At 52.1% G+C, this 20,283-nt stretch overlaps 1 protein-coding gene across 1 annotated transcript in view; it reads left to right on the top strand.

Moving 5' to 3' along the window:
* Mrc2 (mannose receptor C-type 2) overlaps positions 1–20,062 on the top strand; it is a 56,034-nt gene extending 35,972 nt beyond the window's left edge. The window contains exons 8-30 of the mRNA XM_070027710.1: positions 101–255; positions 1,925–2,032; positions 3,497–3,612; positions 4,519–4,667; positions 5,309–5,526; positions 6,797–6,939; positions 8,570–8,672; positions 8,909–9,047; positions 9,164–9,199; positions 9,453–9,613; positions 9,712–9,779; positions 10,977–11,077; positions 12,205–12,347; positions 15,365–15,479; positions 15,611–15,774; positions 15,910–16,018; positions 16,490–16,728; positions 16,883–17,051; positions 17,147–17,296; positions 17,923–18,042; positions 18,231–18,410; positions 18,673–18,699; positions 18,790–20,062. Coding sequence (XP_069883811.1) covers positions 101–255; positions 1,925–2,032; positions 3,497–3,612; positions 4,519–4,667; positions 5,309–5,526; positions 6,797–6,939; positions 8,570–8,672; positions 8,909–9,047; positions 9,164–9,199; positions 9,453–9,613; positions 9,712–9,779; positions 10,977–11,077; positions 12,205–12,347; positions 15,365–15,479; positions 15,611–15,774; positions 15,910–16,018; positions 16,490–16,728; positions 16,883–17,051; positions 17,147–17,296; positions 17,923–18,042; positions 18,231–18,410; positions 18,673–18,699; positions 18,790–19,013 — 3,137 coding nt within the window. The 3' untranslated portion in view covers positions 19,014–20,062. The remainder of the gene's footprint in view (positions 1–100; positions 256–1,924; positions 2,033–3,496; positions 3,613–4,518; positions 4,668–5,308; positions 5,527–6,796; positions 6,940–8,569; positions 8,673–8,908; positions 9,048–9,163; positions 9,200–9,452; positions 9,614–9,711; positions 9,780–10,976; positions 11,078–12,204; positions 12,348–15,364; positions 15,480–15,610; positions 15,775–15,909; positions 16,019–16,489; positions 16,729–16,882; positions 17,052–17,146; positions 17,297–17,922; positions 18,043–18,230; positions 18,411–18,672; positions 18,700–18,789) is intronic.
* The last annotated feature ends 221 nt before the right edge of the window (positions 20,063–20,283 follow it).

Here is a 20,283-nt window from a genome sequence, read left to right on the forward strand (position 1 = left end):
GGTTCTTTATCCAGGAAGTTCAGAGAATGTTCCTCCTCTCCCTGTGGGTGGCTGACCCTGACTTGTCTGTGTCTTCTCTGTCCTCTTCTGCACTTCACAGAGGTGGAGGAGCTGTGGATCGGCCTCAACGACTTGAAACTGCAGATGAATTTCGAGTGGTCTGATGGGAGCCTTGTCAGCTTTACCCACTGGCATCCTTTTGAGCCCAACAACTTCCGGGACAGTCTAGAGGACTGTGTCACCATCTGGGGGCCGGTGAGACCCTCCCTTCCCACCACAGACCATAGAATCCATGCCTCCTTACCCCAGACCTCCTCACTGGCCCTCAGTAGGCCACCAGGGTTTTCTTTTCTTTTCCCTCCTTCCTTCCTTCCTCTCTCTTTTCCTTTCTTTCTTTTCCCTTCCTTCCTTCCTTCCTTCCTTCCTTCCTTCCTTCCTTCCTTCCTTCCTTTCTTTCTTTCTTTCTTTCTTTCTTTCTTTCTTTCTTTCTTTCTTTCTTTCTTTCTTTCTTTCTCCCCTCTTTCTTTTTTTTCTTTCTCTCTTTCTTTTATTTTTGCCAGTCCTGGGACTTGAACTCAGGGCCTGGGCGCTGTCCCTGAGCTTCTTTTGCTCAAGGGTAGCTCTCTACCACTTGAGCCACATTCCTAGCCTGCCACCAGGGTTTTCATCTCATTCTCAACCCTACTAGCTGAGTCACCCTGGCCACATTATTCTTGGGCCATTGGGAAGATGAAAGGAATTTACTCTCATGAAACCTTAGGCGCATTTGCCTGGACCATTCTTGGTCTCCTGCCAGCTGCTCCTCCCCACCAGCAGGTGGCATCAGAACCCATATCATGGGGAAGCTGTAGGATCAGGGTTAGTCTGCCAGTCCGCACCCTACGGGATCTTGAACTTAACTACAAGATCTTTTCTTTCTCTAGAAATGATAGGGTTCTGTTTGCCATAGTTTTAACTTCAACATGGTGTATGTAAGCAAATTAACTCAGGGCTTCCAATAGAGAAGAGACCCTTTAAAAAGAGAAAGAGCCAGGAGGACACCTTGCCTGTTTGGGAGCCATGCAGAACATTCTGTCAGATGCAGTGCCAGACACTGAAGCAGCTGAGTTTTTGCCTTTGGGGATGTTATTTAACAACTTAAAAGCAGTTATTTATTGAGTACCAACTTTGTGCCAGGCATTTCCTGGGTGTGAGGATATATAAGCACTATGCCCTTAGGGCTGGAAGGCTGTGTGTACCGGCAAGGGCTCAGGTACTTTTATGGGCATAGGACTAAATTCTTCTCAGCTTCTTCATCACTGAGATTCTCAGCTGGGAGAATCTGGTCTAATTTATAGATTCAGCTTTATCCTCATAGGTATAAAAACATAGTATATACAGGATTTGGTACTGTCTGTGGTTTCAGGTATCCAGTGGGGATCCTGGAACACATCTCCTGTGCATAAGCAGGGACCTTGTACTTGGAAACATGCGTATTTCTGCTATTCAACTACTCTAACAATCCTAGCCAGTTTTTTGTTTCTGGCTGGGGAAGTTGTTTTTGGTAGTACTGGGGTTTGAGCTCAGAGTCTCAGGCATGTTAAGCAGGTACGCTACCATTTGAGCCACACCTTCAACCCAGCCAGTTTGGGTTTGATGTTTCTAAAATGAACCATACATAATCCAGCATATCTTTCTCTACTGAGGCATTGTTTGTTAGGGCTTCAGGGCATTTGCATATAAATGATGTATGCGCTCATCTACCTGTGAGACTTACAGAACTGAAAGTGTTTTCCCCACTGAACAGCCTGGGACACAGAGATGCTGTCACTTACTCAAAATCACACAGCAAGTCAGAGACAGGTCCAGGTTCAGAAATTAGGTTCACAGAAAGACTGGAGGTATGGGATCTGGGATATGACTGTCCCTCACTGTGTGTTCCTAGGAAGGTCGTTGGAATGACAGTCCCTGTAACCAATCCTTGCCCTCCATCTGCAAGAAGGCCGGCCAGCTAAGCCAGGGGGCTGCTGAGGAGGACCATGGCTGCCGGAAGGTGAGGGTGTTTCCGGACCTGCCCTGAATGGGGCCAGCCAGCAGGGCCCCCAGGGTGAAGGAGTGGAAGGAATCCTTCAGCCTTTCCCAGCATGCATCCACTTCTCTAGCTTTCCAATTGCTCATTCCTGAAGGAGAAATATTGAGTGGAGTGGGATAGGGCAGGGAATATAGGAGGAAGCAGAGGTCCTCACCCCAGCCTTGAACCTTTCACTCTATCTGTGGGAAAGCCACTTCTCACTCACAGTAGAGAACAGGGAGGTGGAGGTGGGGATGACCTGAGTCTGGCCCGGTCAGAGGAGGAGGAGGCTGCTGGAGGGGTCTGTGTACCTCCAGGCCTTTCTCCTCTGTGCCTTGCTGGCACACAGTGAGTGCTTGCCTGTCACCTCTGGAGGAATGAGGTCCCTTGGTAAGGGCCATCTTCTCCTTAGTCTACTGCCTGGGCTCCTTTCAACTCCCCCTGGGCTCCAGAAGAGGCTCAGGGAGGGGAGGCCTTAGGAATGAAAGGTGAGTGAGAGGAATCTTGAGGGTGTGAGTGAGTGAGCTGGTGCTGCCTTGTGGGGTGGTGGCAGGGGGGTGGGGAGATTGCTTATAAAGCCTACTTTGTGGCCTTTGGGCTTCTCCCCCCAGCCCCTAGCTGAAGGTCTGGTCCTCACTCTGTTTTCCTATGGATTAAGCCCCTCACCACAGCCTGTCCCACCTGCAACCAGACCCTCCTCCAGGGGTGGAGCAGGAAATGCCAGCAGGCATGCTCATGATGGATGGGCTCAGCTGAGGAGTTTGGGCCCAGCAAGCTCACAGTTTAGCCTGGAGACTTTGCTCTGGCTTGGGTGGGGTGGAGGGAGAGGAGTTGCTAATTGCCTGGCACCAAGGTCAGTCTGGAGGGGGGAGGGATGGAGGAGGGACATCTCAGGATAGCTAGAGGTCTTTGCCCAGCTCCTAATGGGCACATGTGCCCCCTCCCCCATCATACCTTCTGCCCTGGCTCCTGCCACCACCCAGATACCAACATTGCACCTAGATTGATCTCTTCTCTGCTCCCCACAGAAGGGCTGCCTGGCCTCCCACTCAACCCCAGGCACATCCTCCCCAGTTTCAGCTTTTTCCAGACCTCTGAGAACTACTCCGTCCCCCTCCCCTACATCCTGGCATCTCTCAGCTTTTTAGCTTTGGTTTCCCAGCCAACCAGCAGTTTCACACTGTACCTCTTTGTTTAAGTGCTACTCATCTTTCTGAGCCAGCCTGAGTCCATCAGCCACCTGCAGCTGTGCTCCATCCTGGCCTGACTATCATGGGTAACATAGGAGCAGGGAGAGAGGACAGTGACTGGGAACAGAGCCCAGCATAGACCCTGCCCTCTCTGGGATTGAACCTGTGCCCCTGTTGGCCTTCTGCACCCCAGTATTTACAGACAAGGGTAGAGTCTTTCTCACAGACTCCCCTCTTCTGTCCTGTCTTGAGCCAGGGTTGGACATGGCATAGCCCATCCTGCTATTGGCTGGGAGAAGACCAAGTGACTTACAGCGAGGCTCGGCGCCTGTGTACTGACCATGGCTCTCAGCTGGTCACCATCACCAACAGGTATGGGAGGAGGCAGGAGCCCTGACCAGCCCTTGCCTGTGTCCTGACCTAATCTAACCCTTCTACCAAATAAGGTAGCTTCCTGCCATCAGGACTACAAAAGACTCCAGGATCTTTTTTTTTGGCCAGTCCTGGGGCTTGAACTTAGGGCCTGGGCACTGTCCCTAAGCTGCTTCTACTCAAGGCTAACATTCTACCACTTGAGCCACAGCACCACTTCTGGCTTTTTCTGTATATGGGTACTGAGGAATGGAACCCAGGGCTTCATGCATGCTAGGCAAGCACTCTACCACTAAGCCACATTTCCAGCCTTCCAGTCTTTTTGAAATCTTGTTACAAGAAAAGTAGGTGTGTTGTATATACTAGGACTTGAACTTAGAGCCTTACAATCTCACTTGGCTGTTTGCTCAAAATAGCACCTTGAGCTGTGTGCGCTACCACTTGGACCACACAGCTCTACTTCTTGCTTTTTTGTAGTTAATTGGGAGATAAGAGTCTTATGGACTTTCCTGCCTGGGCTGGCTTTGAACCTCAATCCTCGGGTCTCAGTCACCTGAGTTGCTAGGATCATAGGCCTGAGCCACCGGCGCCCAGCAAGGAAGACATTCCCATGTGACGTGACCTCAGGGTAGTGCAGGACAAGGGCAGGCCCAGGTGTGAATTGGATGCCCAAGAAAGGCAGGCCTTGGCTGTGTCTGATTGTCTCTGCTTTCTTCTCAGCAAGGCAAGAAGGTGTAGACAGTAGAAGAGGGAGCTTGGTTTCTTCCTCTGTCAAATGGAGCCTCTACTTCCTTTAGCCTCTACTGGTTGGGCAAAGCATTCAAGTTCCTGGGGCAGGGGACCTGGCCTAGAGATCCAGGAATGGGGGTAGTGAATTTCCTGCCTTGACCAGCCCATCTCCCAAAGGTTCGAGCAGGCCTTCGTCAGCAGCCTCATCTACAACTGGGAGGGCCAGTACTTCTGGACAGCCCTGCAGGACCTCAACGGCACTGGCTCCTTCCACTGGCTCAGTGGGGACGAAGTCATGTACACCCACTGGAATCGGGACCAGCCTGGTGAGCCTTGACTTGCCCACGGTGCTTTGGTCAACACCCCTTCTTTTTACTGGTCTTGAGGAAGCTGGAAGGCTGTGGTGGACTTAACCCTCTAGGACTGAGCCCTAGGGTTCCCCAGGAAACAGATAATTTCTACAATATGGCATGTTGCTCCAGGAGAGCAGCTTCTGGAGCCAAATGGCCTGGCCTCGGATCCTGATGATGCTGGTGACGAGCTGGGCATCTCTGAGCCCAGGCCTCTTCTGTCAGATGGAGATTGTGGCGCTTTCCTCAAAGAGCTCATGTGAGGTTTTAGGATAGGCCCAGTGCTAACATAGGGAAAGAGCTAATATATGTAGAATTGGTATAGTAGTGTGCACAATACAGTGCTTGCTGTTAGTAGTATTAAAATTTCACATTAATTGCCTTTATCTTCCCCTAACACCTTACATAACACATAAGGTGCATCAGAGGCTCAGAAAGGTTAAGGAACTTGCCTAAGATCTCACAGGAAATAACTGCAGAGCTGGGCCACCGCCTCATTCCTTCCTCCTCCCTTGGTTCTGAGCATGTCCCTGCAGAGATGGCCAAGCTGGTTCCTCCTGTCAGAGCTAGAGCGGCGAATCCTCTTTCATGTGTGGTCTCCTTTATCTCTTCCTCAGGGTATAGCCGTGGGGGCTGTGTGGCCCTGGCCACGGGGAGTGCCATGGGACTGTGGGAGGTGAAGAACTGCACCTCATTCCGGGCTCGCTACATCTGCCGGCAGAGCCTTGGCACACCGGTGACGCCAGAGCTGCCCGGGCCAGACCCCACACCCAGCCTTGCTGGCTCCTGTCCGCAGGGCTGGGCCTCAGACCCTAAACTCCGGTACTGCTATAAGGTAGGTCAGCCTGTTGGCAGCATGGCAGGGGGCAGAAGAGCAGGGCAGAGCAGAGAGGCAGCTTTCCTGGGCACCATCTGTGATCCAGAGATCCAGAGTGTGTGTTAGTCCTGGAGTTTGAACTCAGGACTTAGGGCTTGGATGGCTGTCCCTCAGCATTTTTGTTCAAGACTAGTGCTTGAGCTGCAGCTCTACTTCTGGCTTTTTGCCAGGCACTGGTGGCTCTTGCCTGTAATCCTTAGCTACTCAGGAGGCTGAGATCTGGGGATCATGTTTGAAGCCAGACTAAGCAGGAAAGTCTGTGTAAGAAAAGCAGCAGCAGCTGGAAATAGAGCTGTGGCTCAAAGTGGTAGAGCACTAGCCTTGAGCACAAAAGCTGAGGGACACTGCCCAGGCCCTGAATTCAAGGCCCAGGAATGGTACATGCACACACACACACACACACACTGAATTCAAGCCCCAGGAATGGTACATGCACACACACACACACACACACACACACACACACACACACAACACAACACAACAACAAAAAGACTTTCCTTCAGATCTTAGCCACCTTAGTAGCTAGGATTATAGGTTTGAGCCACCAGTGCCTGGCAAAGTAACTCTTCTAGTTCATCTATACAAGGACTTGGGTTCTATTCCCAGCATTACAAAACAACAAAATAAACAATATCTGCTAGGTTGCCACTGTAGAGACTCAGTTCAATAGATCTGCAAGGCGCCTGGTAATCTGCCATATTTTGGGGTCACGGAAGGCATCTAAGGTCTTGTTTGTTTTTTTGTTTTTTGTTTTTTTTTTGGGTCCAGTTGTGGGGCCTGAACTCTGGGCCTGGGCGCTGTCCCTCAGCTCTTCAGCTCAAGGCTACGCTCTACCACTTGAGCCACAGTGCCACTTCCAGCTTTTTTCTTTTTGCTTATGTGGTGCTGAGGAATTGAACCCAGGGCCTCAGGCATGTAAGGCAAGCGCTCTACCACTGAGCCAACTTCCTAGCCCCGCATCTAAGGTCTTTTATGAAGTGCAGAAACTAAAGTCTAGGGAAAGGAAGGAATTGGTCCATAGCACATTGTAGCTCTGCTAAAATGGATCCCTACAGAGATTTGGCACAGAAGCCCTCACCTTGCTGATGGTGCCAGCTTCCCTTTCCTGATGAGCAGGATTGTCCTTAGCAATGAAGCCACTGCATCCCACCCTCCTGCTGTCATAGAAATCCCTGAGGAGGAGGGCCAGTGGGCGCAGCTTATACAATGGGCTCTACTCATGCAGGTATTCAGCTCAGAGCGGCTACAGGACAAGAAGAGCTGGATCCAGGCCCAGGGGAACTGCCAGGAGTTGGGGGCCCAGCTGCTGAGCCTGGCCAGCTACGAAGAGGAACACTTTGTAGCCAACATGCTCAACAAAATCTTTGGGTACGGAGCTTGGGACCAGGCAGGGATAGGGTGGGGAGGGGCTGTCTGCACAATCATGTTACCAGACTCTTGGATTTGCTGAGTAATGGGGACAGAAGGTGGGTGGAGTGAAAAGGACCCCAGTAGGGCCTGTCTTGAGTGCTTGGAACACCTGGACCATTCTGTCCCCATCAAGTAGCTGTGTCCCCGTAATCTTGGGTGAACATACTGGTGTGGCCCACTCATGCAAAGGAGACTGAGGTGCAGCCTTAGAGAGCCAGCAGCACCCACTCTGATGCACATACTTGCCATCACAACTGATCCCAGTTGAGCACCCCCTCTGTTACAGCAATAGTAACTCACACTCCTCAATAAACCATTCTAAGACATTAAAGAAAGGCTGGAACTCGATTGCTCAGGGCATCGTTTCAGGACCCCATCTCTATCCTGTGGGCTCCAAGTACTGTTTTCTATGGCACACAGCATTTATATACCTTAGTATCAGGAAAAATCCAAAAATAAAAATTTTTATTTTTATTTTTTGATTATGAGGTACCAAGGAATTGAGCCTAGGGCCTCATGCATGCTAGGCAAGCACTTTTCTGGTCCCGGTTCCTGAGCTCTAAATTCCAAGCATCTCTCTAGCAATCAAGATTATGTGTTTTTTTTTTTTTTTTTTTGGTACTGGTTTTGGGGCTTGGACTCATGGCCTGGGCACAGATTCTGAGCTTTTTCATTCAAGGTTACTGCTCTACCACTTAAGCCACAACTCCACTTCCAGTGTTTATTTGGAGCTAAGAGTTTCACCAACTTTACTACCCTGGCTAGGTGTGAACAATGATCCTCATATCTCAGCCACCTGAGTAGCTAGGATTTCAGGCATGAACCACTATAACATTAATTATGTCATTTAATTAATAACTACAATAACTCAACAGCACATCTTACCACACACTGTGTACCTGATACTGTGGTAAATGTTCATAGTTCTCAACACCTCTGGAAGTAGTAATTTCCAGTGACCCTCGAGGGCTAGGTTATTTGTCCTAGGGTCATAGAGTTGGGCTTGAATACAGGTTTATTTTTCTCCAGAGTCTGGGGTTTCTGGCTGTTTGGCCATCAGCATGCAGAATCTTGCTGGGTAGGGCATCCCACACAGAAGCCAAGGGAAAGGGAGCCAGGCCAGACAATTTGCTTTAGCTCTCATCTCTAGAGAGAGAACTTGGACAAACAAAAGAGTGCTTTGGAGCTGGGTGCTGATGGCTCATACCTGTAACCCAGCTACTCAGGAGGCTGAGATCTGAGGATTGTGGTTCAAAGCCAGCCAGGGCAGGAAAGTCCATGAGACTCTTATCTCCAGTTAACCACCAGAAAAACTCTAGTGGGTAGAGCACTAGCGTTGAACAAAAGAGCTCAGGGACAACACCCAGGCCTTGAGTTCACATTCCACAACCAACAAGAAAAAAAAAAAGAAGGAAAGAAAAGGAAAGGAAAAAGAAAGAAAATGAGTGCTTTAGTTTAGCAGGTAGGATGAAGCAAAGATGGAGAGGCCTCAAGCACAGAACTGCCCAGGTCATCAGCAGCCAGGGGAGTTTTGGCCCCTGTGGTTCTCACTTCTCTTTTCTCTCTCCATCCCTGCATTGTACTGAAGTGAATCAGAGCCGGAGATCCACGAGCAGCACTGGTTCTGGATTGGCCTGAACCGTCGGGACCCTAGAGAGGGTCAGAGTTGGCGCTGGAGCGATGGCCTCGGGGTGAGGATTAGGGAGGAGGGGGGCGTGGCTTGATTGTGGGTGGGATTTACCGGATGAGGGTGGTGCTTGGGGGAGGTGAAGTTCTAAGAGGCCAGAGTTTAAGAAAGCCGGCTGGGGATGAGAGCCCAGCCCAGTTTGGGGGTGTCCAGCTCAGGCCAGGCCTCTTGGTCCTGGAGATGGAGCCGCCTGTACCTTGTGTCTTAAGTCTCTCTTCCCTCCTCTACCGGGTTGTCCAGTTCTCTTACCACAATTTCGACCGGAGCCGGCACGACGATGATGACATTCGGGGCTGTGCAGTGCTGGACCTGGCCTCCCTGCAGTGGGTGGCCATGCAGTGCGAGACGCAGCTGGACTGGATTTGCAAGATCCCTCGAGGTGGGCTGGGGTAACCCTGGGGGACATTCTCTAGAAGGAGAGAAGCGCAGCGGGGCCTGGCATCCTAGGGAGAGCCTGCCTTCCCCGGCAGCATCTTCGTTTCTGTTGTCCCTTAGGCACGGAAGTGCGGGAGCCTGATGTCAGCCCACAAGGTGAGGTTCCACACCATGGCCAGGGGTTCCAGCCCCAGGGGGATGGACTTGGCTGGGGTTGGACACCATCACCCTGTTTTCCTCAGTGTGGAAGGAGGGGCAAGTCCAGGACCTGGAGCCTGGCACCTGGCCTGGCCCGGGTCTATTGTGCTCCCAGCCTGGTCCACCTGCCACCTGCCCTTGGCCCTGCCCTGGCCCCTCGGAGAGCCTCTGGGCCCTGGCTGTGGCTCCCACCCCTGGGCTGCTCCCGCAGGCCGGCGGGAGTGGCTGCGCTTCCAGGATGCAGAATACAAGTTTTTCGAGCATCACTCCACGTGGGCGCAGGCGCAGCGCATCTGCACGTGGTTCCAGGCCGAGCTGACCTCTGTGCACAGCCAGGATGAGCTGGATTTTCTGGGGCACAACTTGCAGAAGGTGGGAGAGAGACAGCAAGGGCCATAAACTTTGGGGGAGGACCCATTGGGACCCAAAGCCAGGAGGCTGCCAACCTTCACCTTCCGCCCCTTCCCCAGTTCTCTCGGGGCCAGGAGCAGCACTGGTGGATCGGCCTGCACACCTCTGAGAGTGATGGGCGCTTCAGGTGGGAAACTTTGGCAGGCAGCAGGTGTGAAAGGAGTGTATGCACAGGCGGCCAGCTCTGCCCCTAGGCACACCCCTAAGGGTGTGTTGGGGGAAAAATGTGATGTTTGAATTTAGCTCTGCTCCTGTCTTGACTGTGTGGCCTCAAGTAAGTGACTTAGCCTTTCTAGGCTTCTCATCTGAAAGTAGTGATTAATGGAGCTGCCTTCTAGGATTCTGTGTGTGTGTGTGTGTGTGTGTGTGTGTGTGTGTGTGTGTGTGTGTGTGTGTGTGTGTGTGTGTGTGTGTGTGTGTGTGTGTACTTGCCAGTATTGGGGCTTGAACTCAGGGTCTGTCCCTTAGCTTTTTTGCTCAAGGTCAAGGCTGACTTCTACCACTTGAGCCACAGCTCCACTTCTGGGTTCTTGGTGGATAATTGGAAATAAGAGTCTTTGGGACTTTCCTGCTCAGGCTGGCTTCGAACCTCAGATCTTAGCCTCCTGAATAGCTAGGATTACAGGTGTTAGCCACCAGAGGTGCCCATCTATGGAGGATTCTTGTGAGGATTAGAAATCCCTATACTGCAAAGAAAGAGGAAAGGACCAAAAGGGAAGGAGGAAGGGAGGGAAGAGGAGCAAGGAGAGAAGGAGAGAGGGAGGGGAGAGGAACAAGGAGAGAAGGAGGGAGGGAGGGGAGAGGAGCAAGGAGAGAAGGAGAGAGGGAGGGGAGAGGAACAAGGAGAGAAGGAGGGAGGGAGGGGAGAGGAGCAAAGAGAGAAGGAGGGAGGGAGGGAAGAAATCCAAGTCCTTAGCACAGCATCCAACACATACTGAGCACTAAATAATGAAATAACAGTGGCTGCCTTCTAGTATACCTGGGATCACCATCATGAACAAAGCGACCTCAGAGCATCTGATCACCCAGAGGGGGGCTCTGCAGCCAGTGCTTGAGGCAGGACTGTGCTTAGAGCCCCTGTGAAGGAGTTTTCAGGAGTCTCAGAGAAATGAGGGCTGGGCTATCCTTGGAGTCACCAGGTCCTGAAGTCCCTGGCTGCCGGGGCTGTGTGGTTCTGTTCTACAGTCTTCAGCCTTGGAGCTCCTGGATGCCTATCACTCTCCCCCCCCCCCCCCCGCTTGATGCTACCCTCATGCTGCATACAGGGGAGGCTGAGCCTTGGGTCAGTGCTGGCTGGCGTCACCCCTGTTCTGTGCCATTGCAGGTGGACAGATGGCTCCATTATTAACTTCATCTCCTGGGCAGCGGGCAAACCTCGGCCCCCGGGGAAAGAGAAGAAGTGCGTGTACATGACAGCCAGCCGAGGTGAGCGTGTGGGGACGGGAAGCAACAGTGGCCAGGGCCATCAGTTTCTTCTTATTCTTTGTCTCTTTTGGGGGAGGGGTGGGGACTGGTACTGTGGTTTGAACTCATCCTGTCACACTTGCTAGGCAGAGGCCACTTTCAGGCCTTTCTGCTTTAATTATTTTTCAAGCAGTTGTTATGTTTTTGCCTGAGGCCACCCTCAGACTTCAGTCATGACACTGTGTCCAGCCACCACCCCCCCTTTGGTTGTGGTACTTGAACTCAGGGCCTGGGTGCTGTCCCTGAGCTTAGGGCTAAAGCTAGTGTCTATCACTTGTGCCACAGTGTCACTTCTAATTTTCTGGTGGTTAATTGGGTATATGAATCTCATGGACTTTTCTGTCCAGGCTGGCTTCTAATCACCAACCTCAGATCTCAGTCTCCTGAGTAGCTAGGATTTCAGGTATGGGCCACTGGCACCTAGCTGCCCAGCTTATTGATTGAGATCTCTACCTCCTAAGTAGCTGGGATTACAGACATGATCCTAGTTCTTCTCATTCTTTGTTCCCAAACTCAGGAAGGGCTAGATCTAGAGAGGGCTGAGCTCTCCTCTGCCTTGTGGCCCCTACGTTACAGAGGACTTGAGTTCAGCTGGACATGAGTCCCAACCCATGCTTTTCTTTCTTTCTCTTTGTTTTTTTCCCTTCCTTCCTTCCTTTCTTTCTTCCTTCCTTCCTTCCTTCCTTCCTTCCTTCCTTCCTTCCTTCCTTTCTTTCTTCCTTTCTTTCTTTCTTTCTTTCTTTCTTTCTTTCTTTCTTTCTTTCTTTCTTTCTTTCTTTCTTTCTTTCTTTCTTTCTTTCTTTCTTTCTGCCACTCCTAGGCAAAAACAACTCAGGGACTGGGCTCTGTCCCTGATCCTCTCTGTGCTCAAAGCTAGTGCTCTACCACTTGAGCCACAGCACCACTTCTGGTTTTTTCTCTTTATGTGGTACTGAGGAATCAAACCCAGGACTTCATGCATGCTAAACAAGCACTCTACCACTAAGCCACATTCCCAGCCTGAACTCATGCTTTTCTTGTGGCCAAGAGTACTACCAGAAACTGCCCTGCCCTATTCTGGGGTGACTGTCCTCCCCTCCCTTTCACAGAGGACTGGGGGGACCAGAGATGCCTGACAGCCTTGCCCTACATCTGCAAGCGCACCAACAACACGGGGCAGACACAACTCCCTGACCTGCCACCTCCAGCCCTGGGGGGCTGCCCTTCTGGCTGGAGCCAGTTCCTCAACAAGGTAGGATGTGGGGGAGAGATTGCCAGCATGGCCAGGGGAGAAGATGTGAACCTGGGAGGGCTGAGCCTCAGGAGTTCTGGCTCTTTGGCAACATTCAAGTCATAGCTTCTTTTTTTTTTTTTTTTTTAATTTTTTTGGGTCTGGTCGTGGGGCCTGAACTCTGGGCCTGGGCGCTGTCCCTCAGCTCTTCAGCTCAAGGCTATGCTCTACCACTTGAGCCACAGCGCCACTTCTGGCTTTTTTCTTTTTGCTTATGTAGTGCTGAGGAATCGAACCCAGGGCCTCAGGCATGCAAGGCAAGCGCTCTACCACTGAGCCACCTTCCCAGCCCCAAGTCATAGCTTCTTGCATTTACCCACCGACCTCTCTTTTACTTGGGCCCAAAGCCAGGGCTAGAGTCCTTGGAAAATGGCTCAATGTGGTAGTGGAAGGGGTCCAAATACATCAGTGAGATTTTTGGATCCACTGTAGTCAAACTTTTTGATAATGAACTCCTCCTAGTAAAACAAAATATGGACCATACATTCCCAGACTCTGTGTGTGTGTGTGTGTGTGTGTGTGTGTGTGTATTTGGTTGTGTGTATGTCAATAAAAATGTTTGTAAAGGTCTGGGAAGGTGGCTCAGTGGTAGGATACTTGCCTTGCATGCATGAAGCCTTGAGTTTGATTCCTCAGCACCACATAAGCAGAAAAGCCAAAAATTGCACTGTGGCTCAAGTGGTAGCGCACTAGCCTTGAGCTGAAGAGCTGAGGGACAGTACCCAGACCCAGAGTTCAGGCCCCACGCCTGACCAAAAAGAAAATGTTTGTAAGAACAAAACTTAAAACGTAAGTTAAAATGAAAAATAGTATTTTTTAAATGAAAACTTCTTTATGACTGGTATGTAAACATGTTTGGACTCACTCAAATGATTAGTTGTAGTAATTATCAACATTTAAATAATGTTTAGAAGGGGCTGGGAAGTTGGCTCAGTGGTAGAGCGCTTGCCTTGCATGCCTGAGGCCCTGGGTTCGATTCCCAGCACCACATAAGCAAAAAGAAAAAAGTCGGAAGTGGCGCTGTGGCTCAAGTGGTAGAGCACTAGCCTTGAGGTGAAGAGCTGAGGGACAGTGCCCAGGCCCAGAGTTCAGGCCCCACGACCGGACCCCAAAAAAAAAAAAAAAAATAATGTTTAGAAGCAATGTGATTGAATATATTCCACAATTATTTTCCTCTATAATAGAAAATTCTCTTCTTTTTTTTTTTTTTTTTACTTTAAATTTATTTTTAACTGGCACCTACGAGTATAAAAGTTGCATGTATTTTTTGGGTACCATGTGATATCTCAGTATGTGTTTACATGGCGCACTGTTTAACTCAGAGTCAGCATCCATCTTCTTAAGTATTTATTATGCTTTGGGGGTGAAAGCATTAAATAATCATGAATTCTAGCTTCTTTGAAGTACACAGCACATTATTGTTAGCTATAACCACCCTACTGTAGAGTAGCACCCCAGCACTAATGGGTCCTGTCTTACTGTAACTTATACCCACTGATCAGCCTTGACTGCCCCTCCACTGGGAATTCCCATTCTATCTTTAACTTCTGTGAGATGAGCTTATATTCTGCATAGGAGTGAGCTCACATGGTATTTATTTTTCTGTTATTATATTTAAAAATCTCAGTGTGGGGCTGGAGATATGGGCCCAGAAGTAGAGCAGCCTGCCTAGCGAATATCAGACCCAGAGTTCAAACCCCACTACCACCACACAAAAAAAGTTGTTGAGTGCCAGTGGCTCACAACTGTAACCCTATCTACTCAGGAGACTGAGATCTGAGAATCATGTTCAAAGCCAGCCCAGGCAGGAAAGTCCATGAGACCCTTATCTCCATTTAGCCACCACAAAACTGGAAGTAGAGTTGTGGCTTAAAGTGGTAGAGTGCTAGCCTTGAACAAAAGAGCTCAAGCACTCAGACTCTGAGTTCAAGCCCCAGGACCAACACACACACACACACACACACACACACACACACACACACACAAAACACACATCTTTCCTTCCCTAGGCTAGCTTTGAACCGCTCAGATTTCAACCTCCTGAGTTAATATTACAGGCATGAGCCATCAGTACCTGGCTTGTCCTTGAGCTGTGTATGTGTGTGTGTATGTTGGTCCTGGGGCTTGAACTCAGGGCCTGGGCACTATCTTTGAGCTCTTTTGCTCAAGACTAGCAAGCTACCATTTTGAGCCTCAGCACCACTTCCAGTTTTTGAATGGTTAATTACAGATAAGAATCGTACAGGAGCCGGGCGCTGGTGGCTCACGCCTGTAATCCTAGCTACTCAGGAGGCTGAGATCTGAGGATCGCGGTTCAAAGCCAGCCCGGGCAGGAGAGACCGTGAGACTCCTATCTCCAATAAACCACCAGAAAACCGGAAGTGGCGCTGTAGCTCAAGTGGTAGAGCGCTCGCCTTGAGCTGAAGAGCTGAGGGACAGTGCCCAGGCCCGGAGTTCAAGCCCCATGACCGACAAAAAAAAAAAAAAAAAAAAAAGAATCGTACAGGGACTTTTCTGCCCCACCTGGTGTGGAATCTCCATCCTCAGATTTTAGCCTTCTAAGTAGCTAGGATTACAGGTGTGAGTCACCAGTGCCCAGCTCCATTAAACTCTTAACTTCCAATTAACTACCAATAAATAAATACATAAAGCCAGAAATGGAGCTGTGGCTCAAGTGGTAGAGTGCTAGCCTTGAGCAAAAAAGCTCAGGGCATTGCATAGACTCCCAATTTAAGCCCCAAGATCAGCACAAGAAAAAAAAACACAACTTTTTTTTTAAATTCCCCAAGAGCATTGGGCAGGTGTCTGAATCAGCCTCTGTGGCAAGTTAGGAGGGTGGAGTCTAGTCTGAGGACACCCAGACATCCTGGTTCTCAGCCCCCAAACTTCTCAGGACCCATGCTGAGGTGGGTGGCGGGGTTTCTGGAATCCCCGGGATATGGAGGTGCGGCTGTGGCTCAGACACCTCCTTCCCACAGTGTTTCAGAATCCAGGGCCAGCACCCCCAGGACCGGGTGAAGTGGTCAGAGGCACAGTTCTTTTGTGAGCAGCAAGAAGCCCAGCTGATCACCATTGCAAATCCCTTAGAGCAAGGTACAGCCAGACCATGGGGAGGCCGCCCTCCTCATGTCCTCCAACACAACCCCCCACCCCCGGGCTATCTCCCCACTCAGAGCAGTCAGGGATCAGCCCATCACTCTTGACTCTATTCTGGGGGTCTGTAGCGTTCATCACAGCCAAGCTACCCAATGTGACCTTTGACCTCTGGACTGGCCTCCATGCCTCACAGCGGGACTTCCAATGGGTGGAGCAGGAGCCTCTGCTCTATGCCAACTGGGCACCGGGGGAGCCCTCCGGCCCCAGCCCTGCTCCCAGCGGCAACAAACCGGTAAGGACATCCTTCCGCTCTCTCCTGGCTTGTCTGCCCTCATTCCTTCTTTCTTCCCTTTGGGGGGCGGGCAGTGGTACAGCTGGGGGAAGCAGCCCCCATGGGACTCCCCTGAGCAGCTCCTTCCTCCCCCAGACCAGCTGTGCGGTTGTCCTGCACAGCCCATCGGCACACTTCACTGGCCGCTGGGATGACCGGAGTTGCACTGAGGAGGCTCACGGATTCATTTGCCAGAAGGGCACAGGTATGTGTCTAGCACTGAGCCAGCTGCCAGGGGCCATGCCATCATGAGGAGTGGAGGGTCCCTGAGCTTTAGAGGCCCTTAGGACAGGGAGTCGTGTATCTGCTGGGGAATCAGATCTCAGGTGGTGGAAACGCAGGCGCTGAGAGTTGGAAAGACAGTAGCAGCCCTGAGGGGTCCTGGCTGTAAGATCTGGGTGTGTGGAAGGCTCCCCTGGGAAAGCTGAATATTGGGTGCCTGACAAACACTGGGTGCATGCCTGGGGTAAGAGGCCCCTGAGCTTCCTCTCGCTCCCTGCATGGTGTCTTTCTGCCCTGGGTTTGTTTCTTGGGCCAGAGTAAGGCCAAGGCTCTAGCTTCTTCCTCTGTCCCTCCTACCACTCTGCCCAACCCCACCCCCCCGCCCCAAGTCTCATGCCTGGGAATGAGATGAGGGTGGCAGAGCCCAGCCTGAGCCCTGCCCCCTTCCCTGTAGACCTTTCCCTGAGCCCATCCCCAGCAGCATCGCCCCCTGCCCCCGGCACGGAGCTCTCCTACCTCAATGGCACCTTCCGGCTGCTGCAGAAGCCTCTGCGCTGGCATGATGCCCTCCTGCTGTGTGAGAGCCGCAACACCAGCCTGGCCCATGTGCCTGACCCCTACACCCAGGCCTTCCTCACACAGGCTGCCCGAGGCCTGCGGGTGCCACTCTGGATCGGGCTGGCCAGTGAGGAGGTGGGCCCCTAACACTCCAGCCCCCAACCTCACCCTGCCCACTGCCTGGATTTCCCACCCGCCCCCTCCCCTCGTCCCTTTCTCCTCTGCCCACCTCTTCTCTCTTCCATTGACTGTCTCCCCTTCTTCCCACCCATGGCCTCTTCATGCCTAGGGTTCCCGGCAGTACTCCTGGGTCTCAGAGGAGCCCCTGAGCTATATAAACTGGCAGGATGGAGAGCCGCAGCACTCAGGGGGCTGCACCTACCTGGATGTAGACGGGGCCTGGCACACCACCAGCTGCGACACCAAGCTGCAGGGCGCGGTGTGCGGAGTTAACAGGGGTGAGCACCACCTACTGAGGTCCAGGTCTGGGTAAGGTGGTCCTGGGAGGGTACTGGGCTACGTCCTCAATCCTGTACCTCTTCCTCTCCCCCAGGGCCACCTCCTCCCCGAAGGATAAACTATCACGGCAGCTGTCCCCAGGGGTTGGCTGACTCTGCGTGGATCCCCTTTAGGGAGCATTGTTACTCCTTCCACATGGAGTTGCTGCTGGGCCACAAGGAGGCGCTGCAGCGCTGCCAGAGAGGTAGGTGGAGACAGGTCAGCCCAGGCGGGCATTTCAGAGGGCCTCCTGTGTGGTCACTCAGAAGTCAGTCACCTTGCTGCACAGGTTCTTTTGTTTTCAAGGCAACTCTTGTTTTCAGGAACTCTTCATCCTCTTTGCCAGCCTGTCTATGGCTCACAGCCTTTTCATTGTGCCAGTACTGGGGCTTGAACTTAGGGCCTCATGCTGGCTTACTTGGCTTTTTCACTCACAGCTGGCAGGTGCTCTGTCACTGAAGTCATGCCCCAATGCAGGCAATTTGCTCATTAATTAGACATAGAGTTTTGTGGACTTTTCTGTCTAGGCTGGCGTTGAAGTTCATATCTCAACCACCCAGGAAGCTAAGATTAAAAGTGTGAGACCAGCGCCTGGCTTCCCCTTCACTTTCTAATTGCTACAGACTATATGTAACATGTACAGTATAGAGAACGTAGGTGTCATCTGTACAGAATGTTTCTATAATATACACGTGCATACAAATACATGGATTCCACACTATCCTGTATTGGATGCCAGAGAGGAAGGTTAGGGTTGCTTTTTTTGGAAGGGGGGCGGTCTGCTACTCCAGGGAGACCAAATGGCCCTGACTGGGCCTCCTTTATGTCCAGTGGGTGGGGCAGTCCTGTCCATTCTGGATGAAATGGAGAACGTGTTTGTTTGGGAGCATCTGCAGAGCTCGGAAGGCCAGAATCGGGGTGCTTGGCTGGGCATGAACTTCAACCCCAAAGGTAGGTACCTCAAGGAGGTGAGTGGACCTGGGCTTGTGCTGTAGGAGAGGTGCCCTCCCTTGTTCCTCCCCAGGTTGGAGAGGCATGGGAAGAGAGGAGGGTTGGTCCTGGAGCACTGGCCATCTCCCCCTGCTCCTGTCCCGCCTTGCACCCCTGTACCTACCCCCCCAGTGCCTTCTTTTCGACAGGAGGCACACTGGTCTGGCAGGACAACACAGTGGTGAACTACTCTAACTGGGGATCCCCTGGTCTGGGTCCCAGTATGCTGAGCCACAACAGCTGCTACTGGATCCAGAGCAACAGTGGGCTATGGCGCCCTGGGGCCTGCACTAACATCACCATGGGCGTTGTCTGCAAGCTCCCTCGAGGTGAGCAGGCATCCTGGCAGGTCCAGGAGACAGCAGGTCAGGGGTCAGAGGGCATGAACAGACAGGACTGAGACAACTGGGACCCTTTCTGGGGATCCATTAGCCTGTAGAAAGTACTGGCTCTGGGACTTGACCTTCCAAGCTGGACAGCAGGCCCCCAGAAGTCAGCAAATCCTGCAAAGTGCTTTCCAGGTGTTGGCTCAAGCGATTGTTATTACTGTTATGGCAACTGTTACCAACCTGTCTCTTCCTTTTTCTGCAGTGGAGGAGAGCAGCTTCTCCCCATCAGGTGAGTGGAAGGCACTGCTGGGGTAGGCCCTGCTCTTCCCCTCGTCCCCTGTGGGCAAGACTGCAGCCTGATGTCTACTCTCCCCTGCAGCTGCGCTCCCTGAGAACCCAGCTGCTCTGGTGGTGGTGCTGATGGCGGTGCTGCTGCTCCTGGCCCTGATAACTGCAGCCCTTATCCTCTACCGGAGGCGACAGAGCGTGGAGCGTGGGGCCTTCGAGGGCGCCCGCTATAGCCGTAGTAGCTCTGGCCCTGGCGAGGCCACTGAGAAGAACATCCTGGTATCGGACATGGAGATGAATGAGCAGCAGGAATAGAGCCACGGGTGTGGTCGGGGCCATGATCAAGCGCTGGGGAGGCGGGGCCCCAGGACAGCCAGGATCCCCCCCCAGCCAATGGAGGGGAGGCCCTGGGAGTCACTGTTGGGAGCTGGGGCTGGGGGGACAGGCCTGGGCTGGGGGAGGGCTCCTACTCTCCTACAAAGGCTGGGCTGACACCCAGATGGGTACAGCATGGAGATTTCCTTTCTGGGGGCCTGAGGTCTTGTCACCTGGGCACAGGTCCCTATAGTAACCAGAGGCAGGTTAGGGAGGGCCAAGGAGAGCCTCTTCTTACCTCCCCAGCCCCCCAGCCCAGGCCTAATGACACCCCCACCCCCAATACCTCTTCTTCCTTGTAGACCTAGAGGCCTGTGCTGGCCGCTCAGCAGCTCCCTGTCGCTTCTCCTCTCCTGCCTGGCTGTCTCAGCTCAGTGACCTGCCTTTCTCCTAGCCCCTCTTGAACCAGGGCTCTGAAGTCAGGGAGCTCCTTAGCTCATAGTGAGGGTCAGCTGATGGCTGAGCATCTGTCACTATGGCTGGAGTGGCCATGGGGTGTGATAGGAGGGGCCTGGGTAGGTGGGCCCCAGAATGGACACCAGTGTGCTTTTTGCTGGGGTGGAGACATGACTTGGGGGAGACACTCCATTCGCCCTGTGGGGAGCTAGGCTGAGATGGGGTGTCATCTCCTGCTGGATGGGGGGAGGGTTATGTCCCTGAAAGAGTCCCCTGTGGGGACCAAGATCCCTAATCAGCTCCTGCTCTGGTTTGGAAAGAGGTGCCAGGGTCCAAGAGGCCTGGGAGAAGCAGCGGGAGCCCAGGACGATGCCAGGTGCCACCCTCTAGTGGAACTCAGAGGAACCGCGCCCCAGCTTCTGGGGAGGGTCTCGGCAGGCCACCTAGGATGGAGTGTGGAAACAATGTGAACACTTGAAAACATGGGCCCTTTTATTATTTTTTTGTAGTTCTTAATTTTTTTAATGTGCCCTTATTCTAAAAGAGTAAAAAGTCAAAAAGAAAAGCAAACCAATAAAACACCTTCCAGAGGCTTGAGAGCTCAGGGTTCCAGTCTTGTCCTGGGGTCAGCCTTTGCTTTGGGAACCCTCATCATAATGTTTCTAAAGCCCGTGTCAAGGTCTTTGGGCACACTCATTTTCGTACCCTTCTGGGTCTGCTGATCTATTCTGTTCCCTAGCGTGTGAGGGAGAACTGAGGATCTGGGCCACATCTGTCCAACATGCACCTGCTCATCATTACAAGCACTGAGCCA

The sequence above is a fragment of the Dipodomys merriami genome, unplaced genomic scaffold (genome assembly GCF_024711535.1).
Source record: "Dipodomys merriami isolate MVZ:Mamm:240054 unplaced genomic scaffold, mDipMer1.0.p SCAF_19, whole genome shotgun sequence".
NCBI lineage: Eukaryota > Metazoa > Chordata > Mammalia > Rodentia > Heteromyidae > Dipodomys > Dipodomys merriami.